Below are 22747 nucleotides of genomic sequence, written 5' to 3' on the forward strand. Positions count from 1 at the left end.
CGGTATAGCGGTGCACAGGCTGACACGGGTCAAAAGACTGGCAGATCAGATCTACAATAACAGAACTCTACAAAAGAGGGGGCTCAGCCTAATGGCTGACTCACTGCGTCACCAAGGCAACATCATTGAGCAGAAATCCTAGGGTGGAAAACGTGTGTATGTGTGAGTTTGCATATTGCGTGTGCATGCATGTGGCTGTGAGAGATGAAAAAGACGGAGAGGGAACAAAAGACTGCATTTGTGATTATTTGTGCTTGGGCTCGTATTCCTTCAGAATAGCAAATCTGTATTTCATGCCAGTATTTTTTCCTGATAATTCATAACAATGAGCATTATCTTGTTTTCATTTTATTAGAATTAATGCACTTGATTAATTTACAGAATGAATGATAAATAGAATTAGATAAATAAAATAAGATAATCTAGGCTATCATAATATTTATACTAGCCCCCCTGAATATACCATTAACTTAGCTCGGAGGCATCGTCTATGGCGCTCCTTTAGTCTGGCAGGTCAAAAGTTCTCTAAACAAACGTTACCATTGGTCAGGGATGTCAACAGTCCAGCCAGCCAAAAGAGCAGCCAACAGCCCTCAAACAGAGTTCACCATTCATCTCGGAGGTCAATAGTTCTCTTCACAAAGCTCATCATCGCAAGGTCAAGAATTCCTTAAACAGAGTCAGCCATTTGACTGGAGGCCTACTTCCTCCCTTTACACCAAAGACTGGCATTGGACTTCTAGGGTCAGTTGTCTATGCAATTCCCCTTATCAGTAAAAAAAAAGCCTGTTTTGTTTTGTTTGTTTTTTAAGGAGACAAAGTTTAGTATCAGAGCAGAGCGGGTCCTACATCTGTGACCGGAGTCCAGACTGTGAGATTGGCTGCAGCGTGGGTCTGATGGTCAGATGGTCAGTGTCAGCAGGGCTTTTGTTATGCTCACATTGTATATGTGCGATGAACGGGAAAACAACAAAAGAGCCAAATAAATCATTAAAATCCAGAATCCCTTAGCTTCCACATCTGACTCCTTAGTCATCCTTGGCACGGTGCCGAGCAACTGACCTCAGTGGGGAGGTGGAGGACAATTAGGTCACCTCATGATTGCATTACACAAATGACTTATTAATGTCATAGTGCCCTTCATCAGCGTTAGTTAATGATGAGGACTGAAAAGAAGGAGAGCATTGATCGCCTCATGCTTCTATGATAATATCGTGTTGCACTCTGGAAAAATATTTATCTTGCACAAACTAACAGGCAACGTCTACAGCACAAAGCAGTGGAATTTATTTATTCACCTATTCAAATTAAACCAGTCCCCATTATAGGAGGAACAGTGTATTATCCTTGTAAATTATGTGTGTGTGTGTGTGTGTGTGTGTGTGTATAGCAGTGTTTTGAAAATATCTGTAACCTTTTTATTGCAGAGTCCCATAACTCCAACCCTGGCTGTGAGATATTTGTACACACAGTGACCGCAGTACTGAGGGGTTATGGAATAACAAGGAGCCCCATGCATTATTAATGGGCTCGGCTGTGAATCTGTTCAGAATAATAACGGCGATTTCCCAGAGCCTCATTACTGTGTGTTTTTAAAGCATGCGTTCTGGTATCCATGGACAACCGCTCTCACATTCTCCTCTTCTCCCCCCCGTGTTAACATTCAGGTCATGCACGGCACTTGCTGTTTTTAATTTTCATTTCATCATAAGCACTTTAAGACTGTTGCCAGCGCTTATTTGCAGTTTTCCTGCAGCCCTCTTCACTCAGGCTTCTGACAGGACAGATGCTGTAATTAATCACGGCGGAGAAATGGGCATCGTTTCCATTCCGAGCCGAAGAGCCAATCACCGCAGCAGCAGCAGCAGCAATGACGGCAGGGCCTCGGCCCAAATTAACAAATGCTTTCCTCAAACTAACTAATTGAAAACAAACCAAACATTTGAAAATTCTATCAAGCCGCTATCACAGAAGCACAGGAGCAGATTCCCTCTCCTAATTTGTAACTAACATTAAGCCATGTCTAAAATGTCTCAGCTGCCTTTGGAATAAAAAGGCCCTTCTCTGGGCCAGTGGATTCACAGCCTATTGTGAAGATATGATAATTATTGTTTGCCTGCCTTCCCTCCCCCGCTCGCCATTTTATTCAAGGGAGCTCAGCGAACCCCTGGGGATGTCTTGGAAATGAAGCGATTTTGAAGGGAGTAAGAAAGAGGCAGAATCCAATGCACTGGTGTGTGAGAAGGGGACCGTTATTGAGACAAGTACCAGTTACAGTACATGCTGACCTTGTCCAGTATCGACACTGTTTTTACACACAGTTACAATGGACTTCTGTTTAAATCACTGACAATGCTCATATACAACTGCAAATTATCTTTTTCACTTTTAATGATGTTTCATAAAAGGACTGAGTGCTGTGGATATTTATTCATTTTCAATAGCTAACGAGGAGACTATTATCGCATAGTAATTACGGCTAGAAAAGCTTTTGAAATGAACACATTCCTTCAAATAAATATTTGTGATTGATAGTTTAATTTTGAACAGAGACACAAAGAAATATATAATACTTCATACAAAATTATGGCTACTATCATATTAGTGATGGAATGTCTCTGGATTCGTCTTCATGGCTGAGCAAAAACTCAAACATTAAATTACTTTTCCTATTGTGAGCTGAAAACAACCTTTCAAGAACTCCATACCGATATGCATTTATTCTATGGACAGTTTTCAAAAGCAGTTGGTTCGTAAGCAAAATACAAACAAAATGAATCGCTGCTATTGTAACTCATAAAAAAGTATAAAAGAGCAGAAATGCACTATGTGATATAGCAATCCACAGGTCGTTTAACAATGTTTTAATTAAAGCCTCACATATTAAAACTTTACAACATGTGATATGAAAAATGTACAACAATTTTCTTTTTTTCCAGGGACTTCTGTACAACTGGCAAAAATACCTTCGATGCCTTTTTCAGTTGGCTTTGGCAGTGCAAGAAACTGGCTCTGCTAGTTTTCTTTTTTCCTTTTTTAAAACAATGACGTATCAAGGAGCAGAGTAAAAATACATCAATCCCCAAACCATCTGCCTTGACATTTGCATTTACCATAAAATATCCCCTTTGTTACACAAAATAAAAACATAATTTAATTGTTAAACATCTGAAGTAAAAACAAATAGAATAAAGAAGATCATTTTTGGGGGGGTTGCTAGTTACACGCTTTTGGGCACAGATTATTTGATACGCGAGGTCTCGTCTCTCCTCACTCTACAAAACATGTACAGCAGATTACAGCTACAGTTTGATGATGTGATGACATAAATGATTTATGGCAGTTTCTGTCTCAGTCTGTTCAGTCATTCATTCAGAGATCGGTGTCCCTAGACTTTGTATTTTCTCTTCCGCTTATTCTTCAAGACATTTTCTGCATTGGTGACATGATTTAAATGTGTTCAAATATCACGTGTGATGATTTGATCAACCATTTCCTCCAAGCCATTGTTAAAACAGTTACATCTGCGACGGGTGAGAGATAAAGGTTTGAGTAAAGAATGTCTCGGTAATTACTGGCCAGTGTGGGAACAAAGACTGACGTGTGGGTTACTGGTTTCCAGCAAAGATCCTCTGAGTCACTCAGTCCAGGTAAGAGCTGATAGAAATCCTTTTGTTGAAAGGCATTCAAACTGACAACTCTGGCCTCATAAATAAAGCTTTATTGTTAAATAAAACAGTGAAAGACACACATCTTTCCACATATTGTGTGCCCAGTCAGTTTAAATTGACAACTGAAAGACCGCACAAACAAACAAATAAACAAACACTGGGAGCTCGCCTTAACAGGCTTCTGTCATAGCTCAGCCTATTTTATAGACAAAAACCCAGTTAACATGTTTACCCCCTGTACACGCGTGTGCATATCCGTCTATAACAATGGACAAGTTCTTTGTATAACATTCTAAATCTCTCACACTTTTTAAGTGCAACTTAGAAAAGCAACGGGGAGTGATGCTTTTATTCTATTCCTGTTCTGTGAGATAGGATTTCCATTTGGCTCAGTAAATGCTGACTTGGGACAGGACCTGGGCGTGGGCCTGGATTTGGGAGGGGTGTGGTTGCTGCTGTGGAGCCGGCTGGGGGCTGCCGAGCGATGCAGAGCCTCCCACTGAATGGGGTGTACCAGGAGAGTGCTGGGGTGGGGAACACTGGGACTGGTGCTGCTGCTGCTGCTGCTGCTGTTGCTGCTGGAGATGTTGAATCTGCTGCTGGTGCAGCTGATGCTGCATCTGCATGTGCTGCATCTGCATCTGCTGCTGCTGCTGCTGCTGTTGTTGCTGCTGCTGCTGCTGCTGTTGTTGTTGTTGGTGCTGCTGTTGTTGTTGTTGTTGTTGTTGGTGCTGCTGTTGTTGTTGGTGCTGCTGTTGTTGTTGGTGCTGCTGTGGGTGCTGCTGTTGTTGGTGCTGCTGCTGCTGTGGGTGCTGCTGCTGTTGCTGCATGTGGTGCTGCTGCAGCTGTTGCTGGAGGTGGTGTTGGAAATGCTGATGCTGCATCTGCTGCTGGATCTGCTGGTGATGCATCTGCTGCTGCTGCATCTGATGGTGCTGGAGATGCTGCTGCATCTGCTGCTGCTGCTGGATTTGCTGCATCGCATGCTGCTGCACCGGTGGGCTCATCTGAGACACCGCTGTGGACTGGGCACCCGCCACCATGCCCCCTCCGGCACCCATCTGGCCGAGCAGCTGCGGTGGCATCCCGGAGGACATGTTCGGGTGGGAGACGGTAACCGAGGTCACGATCTGATTGCCCCCTAGTCTCATCTGCAGAGGTTTTGGGGCAATGGCCCGTGGTAGGCCCTGTTGGAGAGCCAGGGCAGCTGCAGACATGGAAGGGTGCTGGTGGAGGGGTGAAGGCATCACCAGGCCTGGGGACAGGCTGGTGGAGGCCAGGGTCTGCTGCACCGAGCGGATAGTCTGGGCCTCAGCTGATTCTGCAGCAGCCTGCATGGGGGGAAAAAAATATCCAAACTTATCTACAAAGCCACAGTTTTCCCCTCTGAAGAATACCATTTCCTCTATCTACAGGTATACTGTAAAGTTTCTGGACATCAAATTGCTTCAGTTGTTTTTCTCATTACAAAAAAAACTTTTCTACAACATCACAGTGCACAATGTAATACAAAGAAGATTGAATAAACTTTTTCCATCCAATTCACACATTTTTGATGGGAAAGGAAGGAACAGTTTCTCACCTTGGAAACCAGGCTTGCGCGGTATGCGGCAAGGGCTTTTAAATATTCTTTCTTGGCAGCTTCTGTTTTGCTTTTGTAAACCTGTGATGACACAAAGGTACGTGTGAATGGACACATAAGGCTTCTTATCAATTGGAGATCCTTCCTTTTAAAATATAGAGTACATTACACAGATCACGTACTGTACATACATTTGCTTCTGATGATGTAACCTTTTGTAACTAGACTAGTCTGAATAATCAAACTTTGTAGTACCTGCTTCTGCTCCTCTCCCAGACCGTCCCACATGGAGGCCACGATCTTGGACACCTCTCCAAAGGTGGCGTTGGGATTCTGACCCTTGATAGCGGCCTGGGTGTCTCTGAAGAACAGGGCATAAGCCGAGACCGGCTTCGAAGGCTCATTGGGATCCTTCTTCTTCTTCTTCTTAGGGGTCTTGGGCTTCTTTACGGGATCTATGGGAGCTGGTCGCTTCTCTCCAATGACCTGCAATGATTGAGATAACGAAATGTATAAAACAATGTCTATTACATCAGCTGGTTAATTCCCTACAAATACGACTTAATACGGTAACATGACTGAATTCCAACTTCGCTCACCCTGTTGCCTTCGTCCTGGTCGTCTTCGTTGATGGAGCTGGAGGGAGACGGTGTGGCGGACTTGCTGGCAGGCGGTGATGGGGAAGTATGGGTGATGTTGGGTCCTGCCATGTTTAGGCTCAGCTGCGCATTGAGTTGGGACTGGTTGATGGTGGTCAGCTGATTCCGTGATAACATCCCATTGGGGCTGTTCATACTGATGATGGACTTCATCACCATGGCTGGGTTGGGTGGGTACTGGCGAAGATGGCCTGGTCCAACATTCTGTAAAGGAATTGATACAAAAGCAAAAGACATTTGTTAAGAAAATAATAATCAAATTTCATTGATCCCTTTCCCCTTTCATACTGCTCTCAAGGTTTGGCTGCATAGACTCCCACCTCCTTTCTCCAGCGCAGAGATATCTCTGTACTCACTATGACACCCCAAAGCTCATGAAGCTGTATCTCCGTACTAGAGGGGAAATCGGGTCATTGGATTCTGCGGATTGTCATGTGGCAGATCACATGTCACTATGTCTCGGGTCTTAAATGTCTCTATTACAGGCCATGATAAATTATCTCGACACCCGAGGAGACAACTTTATAAGCCAGTAATAGATGGCTACACAGCTCGGTTGATTCATTTCAAAACTCTATTGTATGGAAATCTGTGACACAGCTTTTGACTGGCCGGTCCCTGGAGGGGAACAGTGGACTCAGTTCCCCGGTGCTGTGGTACATAACTTCAAATGCCACAATAAAAGGACTGTTGGAGTCGCAGTTAGAATGCATGCACCTAAATGTCAGTTAAGATTGAGGCGGCCGCAAGCCTATATGCTTTAGTGTAACGCTACTTTTAGGTTATAACTCCTAGGCACCTTTCATAGATCATGTTTGACTGCCAGAGTGGTACAAAAAATAAAAATACTGCTGTATAATCAACTCCATAAATTAACTGGCTGAAGGTTTGAAGCTTAAGGGCTGTGGACAGCTCCCCTCACTTCTACCATACAGTATACAATCTAATAACATCTTCAAAATCTCTTTTCCGTTTATTTCCTGGGAAAACGTTTGGTTCTTGAAAGAGAGGCTCAGTGAAGGTGCATGCAACATGTTTGCATTGAATGTGGAGAGGATGAAATTACAAGGACTGCCAGCTCCCCAGAGGGAAGACTGATCAGAGAGCAAGCAGAGCTGACATGGAACCGAGGAACACAACAGAAAAGGTGATTTGTTCTCCCTGGGTACATCCATCTGGTATTCAGCAGCACAAACTCAATCTCTCCCAACATCAACACATCATAAACCCACACACCTGGCTTTATTGAAAGACCCTTATGAATGTGCGCCTTCAAAAACAATATTGTAACACCATTTCTGACAGAAACATATTGGATCTGCAATCCATTTCTTTCTCATATGCCATGTCTACTGCTTATCATAAATACAATCTATGAAGTGAGAGCGGATTTGTATTTACACGTGCGAGGAGGACTCTGCGAAAGGTGAGCCGAAGGTGGGGGAGAAATTGAAGACATATTGTCGCGATGCTTCAAATATGGAAGCTCTCAGTTTTCTCGCAAATAAAAAGCTGCAATAAACAAGCCTGTGACCAAATGACTGTGATTTACATATCTGCAACACGGCATGTTCCAAGTGCTATTGTCATCTTCATTACTGAGAACACGATGGCTCGCAGTTTGCTCTCTGCTCGCTGCGAACATCAAAGACGCACACACTGAGCTCATTAGTCGTGGCCATCTGTATAATAACACTTTTGCCGAATCCAAATGACGCAGTTTTGACTTAGAGCAATGGCCCATTCTGCCATTTGTTTGGAATATGGTGATTTCTTCTGAATGGCCTTTGGATGTTGTGCGTTTAAAAAAAGAAATATGCACTGATGACCACGGTTAAACACTTAATCATATCACATCCAACAGCCTGCTAAATGCCTTATTTTATCACATATTATCGCAATAGCTGGAGCAGCAGCAATTTTCACCCTGTGTAACAAAACAACGATGACTGTTACGTCGGAGAAATGCCAGCATCAGCATGTCTGATTCGAATGAAAAGATAATAACACAGTGAAAGAAATAATCTTAGGTAACATTTGCCTTGATTGTGAATATGAATCTGGTCCTAGGATGTTTATGTATGTTCTTCTACTTCCTCATTTGCATTTTGATTGCAGTATTGTCAGCAGTCACAGCAGACATCTAACTAGATATTTTGATAGTCATCGTAAATCTGCAAATACGTCCTTATCTTGAGTACACAGTGACCAGATGTGCCCTGCGTGTGTGTGCGCGCGTGTGTGTGTGTGTAGGTGTGCTGTCTGCCTGCGTTTGTACGGTCAAACACTAACAAGCGGAAATCTACTCTCAAATCAATAAAGGTTGTTTTTTTAAAATGCAAATTCATTTTGTAATATTCCCCATTGTGTTGCGTTTAAAGTGGAATCTGAAAAAGCTGGCAACAACATAATAAAAAGAAGGAAAATAGTTTGTTTTGTACATTATTGTTGGCCTCATCCACACTTAACACAGCAAACACTCCACACAGAGCCGCATAAAGCGTTCGGAAGAATAACAATGAGAAAAAAAAGAAAACAACAAAGGAAAACGCTATTGACAACGAGTGAAACCTTTTCCACAAAAAATGCAGGCCAATAAACACAGCAGCTGGACAAAAATTGCATTCACCAAGTGATACAAATCTCAACACTGATGTCAATGAAAACAGGCTACCGTCTTTAAGATATTGGAAATCAGAATTTAAGGAGACTTTGTGAACAGTGGCACCATGTACTGAGCTGTAACAGGCTGAAAAGAATGTTAACAAGTTCAATTTCCATTCAATCAATGCCAGAGCTCTTGGAAATGTTCCATGGCAGGAGAGGGGTAAAATCATCTATATGGTAATTATAAGGATGAATCCCCCAGTAACTTTCGCCAGCATGAAAGGTCAGTCCTATTAAAGATAGTTTATCAGTGCTCTGCACATATTCCTTTACTCGCCTTCTAAATGGGTACACCATTTTATTTTTTTTCTCCTCCATTTTCAGCAACCTGCTGAAGTCTGTGCTTAAGCCAAATGAGAAAAATGGAATTTTGAATGCCGGTAAAGGCTATAATAGCATGAAGATAAATTGTTTTTCTTTCCCCTGCCCCGTCTCAGTCAAACACACTTCTCTCTCTTTCTCTCTCTGTGGTGCTCAAACTCAGTCCATCTATCTTCCCAACCTCTAACCCCCACTTAAAAACAGATCTCTCTTCTTCTTCCCTGTTCTCCCCCCCCCCCCCCCCCCCCTCCCCCCTCCATCAGACTCTGAGGCCAGTAGGTTCCCTCCCCTTGGTCCGGTACAGCCACTGACCCATTCCCCCCTTTCTCCCGATGCATTATGGGTATTTAAAACTTGTCCAACATGACATCATTTCATTTTGAGAGCTGCCTGAGAAAAGTAAATTACAGAATCAATCATGCAGAAGGTCAAGCTGAGACTTCATTACAAGTATTGCATGCCTGCATGAATATCTTTCATTTCTGACTGACCCAATATGTCACAATAGCCGTCTGTCGAGGGAGAAAGGAAAAAAAGAAACTGAGCGAGAGAAGGAAAAAAAAAGAAATCCACTCTCTTAAATTGATGTACAACTCATGTCAGTGCTTCTTGGCTTGGAAGGGAGATAAGAGGGAAGTGTAGAAAAACATGCTTTCTGCAACAGTGCTCACATGTTCCATTTGATTCAAGATATAGTGTTTTCTGACCAGTCGAAACCCAGGGTATTATACTCTGGCAATCTACACAATATCAAGGCATATCAAATCATGTGAACAACAAACTGCAAATCTCTTTCTCAGCCTTGCTTTCATCTAGCATGATGCATGTGCTCCAAACAGACTATACGTTTGCTGCTGTAGAGCTAATGACATGTAGAAACAGCTAGTTGTTAATGAAACATATATAATGCATCGCCGCAAATGGAATGAGACAGCAGGGCTCATTTCTCCTAAATATTGAAATTAACAATTTATAAAACTAGTTACTGTAGGTTTGGAATCCAAGCGTGGAGGATGTTTCAGTGCATGCCAACATGTGTCAAGGGAAGCCTAAAGTGCGGTGAAGGCACCAGGTGTTTTTTGAAATAGAACCCAGAGACCCTCGCTGTGCAGCAGGGAGAAAATCGAGAAGAAATTGTGAATAAAGCAATACTGGCAGCCCCAACTCCAGTACTATTTGGCACTATTGCGATTCAATCACAAATCAGGAGGACACATGCTGGGAGACAAAAATGAGAGTCAGAAGCTTGTTAGGAGAGCAGATTAAATAAATAATGACTTCAGATTCATGGCTTGCCAGGCACATTGAAGCTGAGAAAATGTATTTCTCTTTGTAGAAGACCGGCATCTGTGGCCAATTTGCAAGACATACGCTGAACATTATGGGGAGAGGAATTAGCGGAACACTTGGCAATGCAATGACATGGAAGAAGCTTTTGAAAATAGCCCAGGTATATTCACTGCTTGGGTTTCTCATTAAGTTCTGATAAGAAGACAGGCTTCCACACACACTAAATATTCCCCACCAGTAAGCTTGTAGAAAGAAAGAAAACCAAGACAAGTGTTTGGGAAATATGAGCATGGCGGACTTGATGAAAAATGTAATTGCAATAGTGCACGGTTTATTTGTTTGCCCCTGCAGCCATAACAAATACCACCGAATGTAATCATGTATATAAGGTTGTCATTCCTTTATCAGTGTGCTGACAAAATGACAAAACACCCCTCTTAGGGCCTTCGTAAATCATTGTCTCTGTGTATAGAATACACTGCAAACAGCGCCGTTACTTATCTCATTTAAAAGTTGCGTTCCCTTTTCAAGGCAAAGATAAAACCATAGATGAATAGAATTTCTAAAAGGGCATTGTCACGAGACTTTTAGGGATCAATCCCATTTACAGGAGAAATGAAAGGCCACCACGAGCTACAATGTGTGATGACTGATAACAAGTTAGTAGTGTGCCGACGACAAAGCCACGAGGCAAGGAGCAGAAAACCCCACATTCTCCCCTCAGTTTTTAATAGAGTCTCCGCACAATCAGAGACATGAGCCATGCAAATGGTGTTAAAGAGGAATAATGTTTGAGAATCAAATCTAATCCTCCAGCAAGTCGCGAGAACAGTCAGGAATGTAATTGTGTCAAGGTTCCGTTTCTTCCAGATGTAGAAAGCTTAACTGACCATGAAATGAAAATTCTTTAGGCAAAAGCCTTCCGGGGCTCACTTACTGTATGCGGCGAAGATATTTTAAAAGCAGCAATTATTTTACATGCCAGAAGCATGGAAGCAGGGAAAAGAGCTGTAAAGTTTTATAGCCCCCTTCCCGTATGGAATGTAAATAAATATCTCTAATATCAATGTGATTTAACAAATGTGTTGGGGGGGGGGTTGAGGGGTTGCAGGTGGTCTAAACTACATTTAATTTACTCAAAGTTACAATTATCATGGCACCTTTTCTAAATGAATCTTCCATTTTTATAATAGGTCTGTAAGACAAGTACTCAGCCAGTGACATTTCCATTTTTCCTCCTCACTGCTTCTATGATTGTGGCATTTGAAAAATGCCTTTCCACCCCAATACAACAATCTCACAATCTATAGCACCGGGCAACATAGAGAGAGTGATTATTTCATCTACAGTTCCATGTTTGACCATCCATATCAGAGGAAAGGAGGATTTAGCTAAAAGTAGAGGGTTATTCTACACTACACAGAGACAAAGCTGATCCTAAACTCCAAACAAAAGCGTGTGTCTTTTTCTGAAGACCTCGTGTGACATTGGACAGAAGCATGCATCGGCATTTACAACAGAAAAAAAGGGGCTTCTGGAGGCAACATGAATTAATTAAATATGAGCATGTGAAACGGTGGCACTTTTGGGTCCTATTTTCTCTGTTCTTCTGGGACTGGATGTGCTTTGTACTTTAACACCTGTGATCTAATCACATCTGCTCACCTTACAGAGGGAGATCATCCACACTCCCAAAAAAAATTCCTCAAAGTAAGTAACATAATATCATGACATTTACTTAATGTGATCATATACCTCCTGTGTTGTAAACAAGGCCAGATGCTGTGCCAGATGCAGGGACAACAGGAGGCATACAAAAACTGTGAAGGTGACATTTTGGTTCAGTAAAAGGGCTCATTTAAGGACTGTATGCTTCTGATATCAGGGGTGTCCAGGGGTGGATACTTTTAAGTCCTATCTGTTAGTTTGGATACATCATCAAAAACCACATCTGGAGCTGCAGCTACAAGAAGGACACATACTGGAGCAGCACTAGTGCAGGCTTTCGGTGTGTTGACATGTGAGGAGAACATTTCTCTCGTCGCAGAAAGTAAATAGACTTCTTTATTTGCTGGTGCGGTATGTGCATTGCAGTGCTCACCACAGGTTGGCCGTTGTTGACAGACACCCCTTCCTGGTCCATCATGTTGCGTGAGATGGTAATAGAGGGCAGATCCAGGCTCTGAGGGGGGAACTGGGGGATTAAGAGACCCCTGTGAGTAACTGGGGTCTCTGGCATTGCTGGGAAAGGCGAGTCCACTTCCGATAGACCCAGACCAGACTCCGTCTCAGGTGGAGGTGTGATGGGAGGAATCTCAAACTCCTCGTCTCCCAAGCTGGGCGTGTGGAAAGTCTGCAAGGAAGAGGGAAATCATGAAATCCAGCAGCACAAAACAGGAAGGAAACATTCTCTGAGGTGGGCCTTCTCCAACATGCCGGAAGGAAACCTTCAGGGATTAAATCAGACAACTTTGTTTAAGACAGGGACTGTTTTGGTAGAGTGGTAATACACTTGTCTGTAAGTGCACTAAGATGTAACATTTCATAAACCTATTAAAGTCCACTTTGAGGAAAAAAGAGCGAACGCAGAGGAAGACGTCAAAAGCAAAAATATCAAGCAGCAATCACGGGAGAGAGACGATACATGATAAAAGCCCTTAATCTTAGGGATGGAAGATGTTGGGTTGAAGTGCGGTGAAAATACACGTCACAGGGAGATGGGTTTAAAGAACATTTTCAAAGATTATTACGCTTGGCCAGAAGTGTTCCTTTATGTTCCCCTTGCCTGCACCCTTAAATCTGCTCATCAAACAGCCTAATCCTTCTGCCTTTCGAATTAAAGCTTTTGGTCACACTTAATTTGCTTATGTGCCTTCTTGGAGATGGGACTGTTCACCTACTTGGGTCTTGTTTTCATCCGCACATTGCATTAAGCTACTCTGTGGAAAGCCAATATATTCATAACATCACAATGACCACACTGCAAGTCCACACGCATGTGTGCAGACATGATTTTAGCTGCTAGCACTTTGCACACTGCTTGCATCAGGAAGCTGCTGTGAAACACATACACTATGTGCTTCAGGTTGACCCCAAACGCTACTTTCTTAGCCTCAGTTCACTTCTACGTTACTGTTTAAGACCTGCCTCCAGCGACCGCATCAACATTTTGGAATGTGTCGCACAATCCTGGCATGAAAATAATTGGCTAATAGGCCAAAAAGAACGGAGTAAACAGGCGTTCAAACCAATTCAAACGGGCACCGATGAGTCTCCCGCAAGGCGGTTTCACCTTTTCACACACCTGCTTTTCATTTTCAACGGGACTGGGAGTCCTGGAGATGATCGTGCCTCACTTTCGGAGATAAACCCTGCTTCTTTGAAAGGGCAGCTGGTTTGCCTCACTCTTGGTTGGCTCACTCTTAACAAATGTGACAACATTACATTGCTTAGGCACATGTTAAGCATCATCGCTTAGGCTTATCCCATGGGAATCAACCTCCTACCCTAACCTGAAACCTATAAACCTGGTATTGAGAGTTGCATGATCTGCAAACAGAGCACACTATGTTCAACAACAAAGCTAACCGGGCATGTCCTCCGTGTCTTTCTGTCTCCAGTAGGGGATAGAATAACAGAAGGGAGACAACGGAGGGAATATGCCAACAAAGCCCTTGATTAGGGAGTATTAATGTTCCCCCTGTTTGCTTTAGCACACAGACACTTGAAACTAATTCATTGCCTACTCAGGGCAGCTGTCATGACAAGCACTGATGAATTCCAGTGGCAAAGGCAGCAAATAGAGTTCCTTCCCTCTCTCTCTCTCTCTCTCTCCCTTCCTGCTTCCCATACCACTGTTTCACTTTTCAGTGCTAGAGAATCAGTTCTCCTTTCAAAAGGAGCTAAGGTCATATTCATCACAGCCCTGGCCTCTGGCTCACAGAGTGCAGAATAAATCACGAGCACCTTCAGTAGGAGCCATTTACTAGGAGTCCTCTGCTGTCATATTATGCTTCAGTCCGCTCAAAAGCCTCCAGAACTTAGTTCACAATAATGCCTGTTCAGCAGCATGTGAATCAAAACGCAGTGTTTATAAAAAAAATAAAACATATATATATATATATATATATATAAAACAAAATTGTCATGAGTCATGGACAACAAATTCCGGTAGCACATTGGAAGGATCAGAGATCGTTTATCATCGCAGTCTTCATTCATCTTTTTCAACATCCCCTGCAGAGTTGGGTCAACCTCCACACCAGCTTTGAGATCGATGGTCTCATCTGTATCCTATCATGTAGTGATGTGAAAACACCGGCACACTCTCACAATACCTCTGACAGAAAAGTATCTTGATCTTGCCTTGCCCAGTACAGATACGCTGCACTGGCTGTGATACTTTGACCATATTTATCCCCATAAGCCCTTGCAGGAATGCTTTCGAGGGAGGAAACATATCACTTACATGATTTTGCTCTTGCGCTTCTATAGAAACCTTTTGCTGATGCGAGTAGGTTTCCAGTGGTGTTACACCGTGTAAGGTGAATCAGGGCAGGACTATATTAGGCCACTGGATCCAGGCTGCTGCATTGTGGCCTGAATCACAGAGGCAACATGTAGATTTGAGGTGTCAAAGAAGAAGGTTGGCTGAGGTGAGCGCCACTTTTGTAGGACAGCAGCACAAGCATGACTGTGACCTTTAAGCAAAACGCAGACATGTACTTGGAGGAGAGGAATGCTGGTGTTTAGTGTCTGCTAAAGAAGTAGAAGCTAGAAACAGAACAAACAACTGTGGGGGAGGGAAGATAGAGCAAGATCAGTATCAAGAGCTTGTGTGCATTGCATCTCTTTGTTAATGATGATACAAATTAACATCTGCACCAGAGGCACTGATAATGGAGACATGGCGTTTGTGTCTCTTTGGGGGTGGGGGTATGGAAGATGTCAACTGTCTGCGAAGAAAAGACCCTCTCCCCATAGAGGAGCCAGCTTTTACTGGAACCCACAGAGTGTTACAGTGTTGCACACTGTCTAGTGTCATTTCACATAAAGCCAGTCTAATTCTGCACCAGGAGCGGCTTAGGGGGCTCTGATCAGAGATTAAGAGATGCACAATCCACTTTCTTCGCATCACCAGCCTGATTATCCATTTAAATTGTTCTGAAAGGCTCAGCGGAGCCAAGTGCCAAGCCAGATGCTGGCTTGGGATGTGCAGGCATGTACATGTTAAAAGGGTGGGCAGGGGACAGCACAACACACACAGAGAGAGAGAGACAGTAGTGTGTGTGTGTGTGTGTGTCTTTCCATTGGCAGCCACCGGGGCCAGTGGTGTGAGGGCAGAGCAGGGCTTGTAACAGAGAGGCCTGAAGTAGCCAGCATGAGGATCCTCAGCAGGTGTGTGGGAAATCTCCAGGCTTCAGTGGTAAACCTGAACTGAACTAAACTGTACTGCAATTCATTCTAATAGTCGTTATATTCTACCTGACAAACTAAAACAATCTAATAGTGGGGTTTATCTAGTATGTGGTGACAAACAAACCTCCCCCAATAATTAATAATAATCTGAATTACACGATGATGCACAGCAGTAAATACCAAATAGTGAGATAAACGAAGAGTCTTCAGCCAGAGCAGCACTTTGAGCTAAATGCTAACGTCAGCCTGCTAACCTGCTCACAAGGGCAATGATAATATGCTGATGTTTAGCAGGTATACGTATGTTCACCATCTTAGCATGTTAGCATGCTAACATTTGATAATCAGCAGTAAACACAAAGTACAGCTGTGGCTGATAGGAATGTTATTAGTTCTGGAAGTATTTAGTCAAATTAAAATGTTGACTTGAGGGCGGTGCTAGATGAAAAGTCAGGGAATCATCAAAATAATTAAGATTCATACTGACAGGGTCACGGACGTCTGTAGAACCCATTCAGTAGTTGAGACATTTCATAAAAAAAACATGTGAAATGAACGGTGGCACGAGAGGAATTTAGTCGCGGGATCATTAAAGTCATGTACATCGTCTGAGAAACACAAAACATCTTCTGCCATCCATCTGTCAGATGTTGATATATTTCAAGAGATGAGTGAAAACATATTTGTAATATCGCCTGTGAAATATCCTTCTGAGGCTTCATCCTCTGGGGAACATGAACGTCTACGCAAAATAAATTCAATATTCCATTCAATAGTGGGGATATTTCAGTCTTAGCATGGCTAAAAGTGACTTTAATGCAAAGGGTCAACAAATCTTGTTTTAAACATGCATTATGCTGCTTTATATTGTTATACTGTAACAATAAAACAATGTTAACAACAAAAGAAACATGCATTGAGTTGACTAGGAGACGTGTATCAGTGAGTTTTCCCTTCCGATATTTTATCCTAGTGCTGCCTTGGTGCTCTTTCAATATCAGCACAAAGAGCAAGAGAAAGCTTTTCAGGCAATATTCCCAGCCCTTCAATAAACGTAGTAATGTAATTCACAGATGCAATAACCAAGACTTGTTAAAGGCAGCAGCATGCAATTACTGCACATAATAGGCCTCAGAATCAATAGAGGCAGGATTGAGGATCCAGTTTCAAATATCTAGACGGGCAGAGTGCAGCTACTCAAATGACAACATCAACCATGGCACCCCTAATCAACATTATTTCAAATTTGGATCATTTGTAGTCCATTTCTACATATTTATAGTTCATTACACATCTCTAATTTGATTAGGAAAGTAAAGTGATACATCTGAGTGGAACACAAACTCGGTGTACAGTATCCTTTTCCCTTGAGGGAAGCAGTCAAGCTTTCCCTGCTAGAATGTATGCTTTACCAGGCACACCAAGGTCATCTTATCTCATCCTCTAAGTGCATACGGTAAATGATACACCAGCCATCTAAACGGCAAATACAGGTCTGCTGTTCTGATGTAGAAGCATTCTGCCGCGAGCACAATCCATACTGTTATTGTAAATGTATAGTGTGTTTTGCTCAGACAAACAGTAACTGGATGTAGACTGGTTTCTATTCAGCTCAACGCATTTGGGGTAATGCTTAATTTATTAACTATTTTCTTTGAACCAACAGTCAAATCCAGGACAGCAATATATATATATATATATATATATATATTATATATATATAAAAATGAAAATGAAAATGTATTTTTCAAGAAAGAAATATTACATTATTCCTCTTTTAAATTAGAAGCTTTATTCATTAGCAAAACACTCTGCCGCTACAGTCTCACTTGACCGGTTACTGACGCACAATTAATCAAATATTAATCGCAATCACGATTTTCGCTTCCCACAATGAAATAAATATGAGGGACTGCTTATTGACATTTAAAATGCGTGCTACACTTATAGAAAACTCTGCTGCAGATCAAATCAAGCGCTTCCTAAACGGACAGCCAGCCACCAGGGGGCGATGGCCAAGTTTTGGCTTCACTTTTAGAAGGAGCTGTTAAAAACGTTCCTGAATGTTCCTGAATGTTCCGGCTGCAATCAGAAAGATAAAACTATTTTGTCCCTAAATACAATAAACAATCCACATAAATAACAGGGATCTTAATATTGATCAAAATAATCATGATTATCATTTTGGCTATAATCGTGCATCCCTAGTTATGGTTTGCTATCTTTTGGTAGGTATGGCTTAAGTTTTGCTGATTCACTAACATTAGTGAGTCAGGTCACTGCCTTTATGACTCTACTTGTATTACCGCTACACTATATTTTAACATTTTCCCGCATGTTGAAATTTGTGGCCACAGTGGCAGCTGTTAGCAAAAGTTATATAGTCTCACTAAATTATTAGGTGAAACAACGAAACACTCGCATTGCATTTTCTTCATGTAAAACAACAGGTGGTTGGAAAACAAAAGGGCTGCAAAGTTGCTGACCGTTGTCATTGTTCAAGCAGTTAACTTTCACCAGACTGAAGCTAAGCACTGGCGCTAACTGATGGAAGGTACAATGCTATTACGGGAAAATAAGAAAACATGTTGCAACAAGGGATGTGTTTCTAACAGCGATCAATGTTAAAGTTTAAATTAGAAAAAAACATTTAGAGAATATTATGTGCGACGATGCAAATGCATGTTAGCGCTACAGCATTGCTAACAACTGAACCTACAGGCCAAATATTTGTGCATATGTTCAATTTATAACTCAAAGCTAATGCTCATTTAATCAGACCTCTTTGGAGAAAGAGGTGAAGCTACCCACCAAGTAGCAGTTAATCTTCATAAACGACATAGAGGGTGCATCTTTGTATGCAGTACACCACTGGTTCTGATTAGAGAACAATAGCTAAACAAATGTGGTTGCATAAACTTAGCCTGCTGTCAAAGTTGGCTGTTCATCATGGAGCCCTCATAAAGGACACTTCCTTTCCCACTGAAACCTGAGCCCAGGGCAGGCACATCAAGTAGATTAATATAGCATTACAGTGGAGATAGAGTGAAACCTCAAAGTGGAAGTCAAATTAACCTTAATTTAGCTCTGGTTGCGACAAACAATACTGTGGGCTCTCAGGGAAAATAAAATCCAATGCTGAAGACTTATTCTCTCGTTCTCTCCTAAGCACAATACCATCTGTGCCCTAACACTGGAAACAGTTGTTCCTTTTGATGAAATGCAAATGAGCTAGGCTGTTTTTATAAAAAAAATAAAAATTAAAAAGAAATAATAATAAAAACCTGCCCACCCCCCCCCCTGTTCCCTGGATGCCACAGTGGGCCCTCACAGCTGGGGGTTGAACGCTCTCCAAGCAGCTTGTGTCGGCGTGGTCCCCGTTACAGTGGGCCCCAGCAGCCACTGGATACAGAGGATGCACCCACTCAGCGTAAAAGTGGGGGAAAATTAAACTTCTTCCATAACACTCTGTGGCTTTGTGAAGTGGCCACTCAAAACACTTCTGTCTGAGCTTGAATGTCACAATTGCATCCCAACTGCCCAAGTGACGTGAATGAAAACAATCGGGTTAACAGTGACATCTATCTCTCTATTTAGGAGTGATGTAATGATGCTTTGCTGTATGTTTTGAAGCCAGATCAATCTCCCCTGCTACACTGGATGAGATTGGCCCGTTTGAACCACAGAGGATGATGGGTATTTTTGGTGCACTTGTCTCTAATGACAGGGCAGCGGAGTGGGTGGAGGGGGAATAGAACAAGTAAATTTAGCACACTGTTAGGACTACTATGGCTCAGAGAGGCAGCTTTATACCTCCAGAGAAACAACTGTTCCCTTCTTTCTTTCAATGCCACAGTGCAGCACACAGACCTATTCCAGCAGCTCCACACACTCAAGATTGTTGGTGACATTGCACTTTATGTAAGTGCCAGCAGACAGAAAGTAACAGAAATATAGCACCTCTTTGGGCTCTTTCATTACGACTTTGAAAAGATGAAGAAAACAGGCGTCTATAACCATAGCTTCATATGATATCAATTTATCTTACAGAGTGCAGTCAAGATAGTCAGATCACATCAGCATCAGCTCTCAGAAGTTACTCTGAGACAGTATAGGGTGAGTCTAGCTCATCTTTCCGTAAGCTTATTGTCTTTTGAGGCTCTCGGGACAGGCAGCATTTGAGCAGGCAGCGTTTCAGGAAATAAAATGTTTCCTCTGACAAACATAGGAGAAATTCAAATTGTAATGTATTATTATGGATGTTTCAGTGGGCTTTACAGTGTGAAATATAGGGCTCATGCTTTAGATGTGTCCTCAACTGCATTTGCATTGCGAGTTATGTCTGCATTGGTTGACTTTTCCACATTCACAAGAGAATTCTAATAAAGTATACTTACATCACCAGCAGCGAGCAGAGCACCGTTCGCCTCCGCCATGTTCATGTAGCTGTTGTTGTTGTTGTTCTGGAACTGCAAAAAAAAGACAAAAAACAACACAATCAGACTACTAGTGTCCAGATAACATCAAGTGCAACTGGAGCTCTGCCCTTTCATAATGGACACCTGTCACTCAAACAGATTGTCACACTTGGCTCTGAATGTTTACACACAGCGTTAACCCCCTTTTCTCTCTGTGCATGCGCATTCTGCCACTCTGCCATTATTGCGACATGACGAGAGGCATGCGAGAGGCCCAGGCCAATTCAAACCAGGGTAATGAGAATCTGGTCTGGCTATTCAGCTCATATGGGATGGCAATTAAGGATATGTTTGCATCACAAAGCCATCAAGATGCAGTGGCAGGTTATTAACTTCAAATAAACTATGGGAGAGGAGAGATACTGAGGGGAAATAAGGAGGCGGGGAGTGTCTTTAATATGGCTGGAGTACATTTTTGGTTAATGGGGGTTTTACAATTGAATTCACCAACATGATTTGGACATGTATCCATTCTCATAAATAATCTGATTTCCTGTTTTAGCGCAACAAGTAAAATGTTACCTGTTAATATCAGAGCTGATATCAGAAGAATAACACTGGTGATACAATTGTGCCACACTGTCAAGAAAACATTCCAAACAGCCAAACATCAGTGTGTAAGACAGTTGATGAGTTACTAAAAACCCTGTACTTTGGTAAGAAACTGTTTTCACAACATACCCCTCCCTCCCAACCCACACATAGCCTGCTGGCAAAATGGCAGCCACTTCCTTTCTTTGGAGACACAGCCATGCTGACAGGTAGGAACAATGGGACATAGAATGAAGAATTATGGGCTAGCAGCTGGGCCCAGGAGCACAATGCACCTCTCTGTGAGTGAGGAGTGCAAAAACCCAGCCTACACGGCACGGGAGGAGAAAGAGTCACAGCGCGTTTGCGTCTTCTTGAGGTTCCACTGAGAACACAATTTCAACAAAGCTCGGCGGTAATCTCTTTTGTGTGTTTATTACAAAGTCACTCTCTTAAAACATTATGAGAGGCGAAGAACTCCAATGGACGGAGAGAAAGAGAGAAATAAATGGCTTCTCATCCCAGCAGAAGCCAAACAATAGTGGAAACAAATTAAGATCAGAGCGAACTGAGAAGTGCATTAATATATTTTCTAGCCCTTTGTGTTTTTTTTGCCCTTCTCCTTTTCTTCCGAGTGGTTAGTATGCGAATGTAATTACCGAAAGAACTGCTGCTAATCAACTGCGAATGGTATCCATTAATTAGTCTATGCCCTGGAGAGAGAGTGGGGAATCAGCAGCAATGTTAACAGTGCTACGCACCGATGAGTAGCGCAGCCACAAGCTCTGCTAGCAGTTGCTGGAGCAGGTGGTTTGTGCTGTCTAGGCCTCCGGTGCCACCTTACCTGGAGCTGCCCCACTAAACTATATCTGACTGGAGCACTGGGGGTTTGCATGTTTGCACAAATGCACACACAAATGTATAAACACACACACACACACACACACACACACACCTTAAGTGAGAACCATCTGTCAATACTCCTTCACTTCCCAGCTGTGTGTAACTTTGAGACATGACATGGTTGGGTTACATCAGCCACTCGGCTGGTAATTAACCTTATGCTGGGCTTATCTGCGAAGTGTTACTCCTTCCCTCTTCTTCTTTTAGATAACAAATTGAAGTCTCGGAGATATCCTTCTCTATTCAAGCACTGGGAACATTGTTGTGATTGTGGGGGGAGATAGGGCTCTGTGCAGGGCCGGCTCTGTTTCTCCTGTCCCCGTGTCTCTCTGGATGTTATTATGACTTTTTAAGAGTGAGCAGACAACAGATCTTCTTTGGAAATAGTTCTCTGAGAATTCAGGTAAAAAAAAACAGAGGAATACAGACGGGTCTGAAATCTTCATGCTACTTTTAATATAGATGCTTGTACACTCTCCTGCCTGTTGTGTGAAAGAAAGAAGAAGAAAAAAAGCTGCGAAATGTCTCTGCGAGCGGAGTAGCTTTGTCTCGGGTTCCGTGCAAACTTGTTGGTGGCACTTCTTGGTCACACATTTCAACTCCATTACTTGCCATGTGAGACTACTTCACAAGCATGTAAGTGTTTCCAAATCAGGAAGCAACACACTGTGATGTATGGCTGAGATACATACCGCAAGCACGGACATTACGAGAATCATATTAGCTCCATTAGAGGAAACATAATCACGTTCAATCCATGGGCTGATTAGCGGTGTGAACCTCCCTGGTCTCTGTCTCTGTGAGTCATGTTTTACTGCGTTTCCAGGGCCCTTTAAGAGCAGTTCCCCATCTCCTCCGAGAACTGTGACTAACATCCCAAGAAATGTCCCCAGCCACCGGTGGTATCAATCTTCACCATTAAAAGCTGCACCATGTCGCATCGCAGCCCGGACCAGAGGCCCCGGCGGACAACCAGAGCAGGGAGTGGCGATTATTATTGTTATTCCCAATTCATTTTTTTGCGGGGGGGGGGGGGGGGGGGGGGGGGGGGGAGGCATTCGCCACTCATGTTCACAGCAGTGACGATTGAGTCAAATGCCAGATAAAATTAAGTGTGATTGGAGGGACCAAGCAGCTAAAATGGGTCAGCGCAGACAATGAAGGCTCTGTAATTAAAATGATGTGACGAGCTAGACGAGAGCTGCCATGTGAAGGGCCAAACAACCC

The 22747-nt window shown here is 42.7% G+C and overlaps 1 protein-coding gene across 1 annotated transcript in view; it reads right to left on the reverse strand.

Moving 5' to 3' along the window:
- Nucleotides 1-4060: 4060 nt before the first annotated feature.
- tox3 (TOX high mobility group box family member 3) overlaps nucleotides 4061-22747 on the reverse strand; it is a gene marked incomplete at both ends in the record, with an annotated part of 37763 nt that continues 19076 nt past the window's right edge. The window contains 6 exons of the mRNA XM_079185727.1: nucleotides 4061-5002; nucleotides 5254-5334; nucleotides 5509-5739; nucleotides 5853-6116; nucleotides 12292-12543; nucleotides 20006-20077. Coding sequence (XP_079041853.1) covers nucleotides 4061-5002; nucleotides 5254-5334; nucleotides 5509-5739; nucleotides 5853-6116; nucleotides 12292-12543; nucleotides 20006-20077 — 1842 coding nt within the window. The remainder of the gene's footprint in view (nucleotides 5003-5253; nucleotides 5335-5508; nucleotides 5740-5852; nucleotides 6117-12291; nucleotides 12544-20005; nucleotides 20078-22747) is intronic.

This window comes from Pholis gunnellus (genome assembly GCF_910591455.1).
Source record: "Pholis gunnellus genome assembly, chromosome: 1".
Classification (NCBI taxonomy): Eukaryota; Metazoa; Chordata; class Actinopteri; order Perciformes; family Pholidae; genus Pholis; species Pholis gunnellus.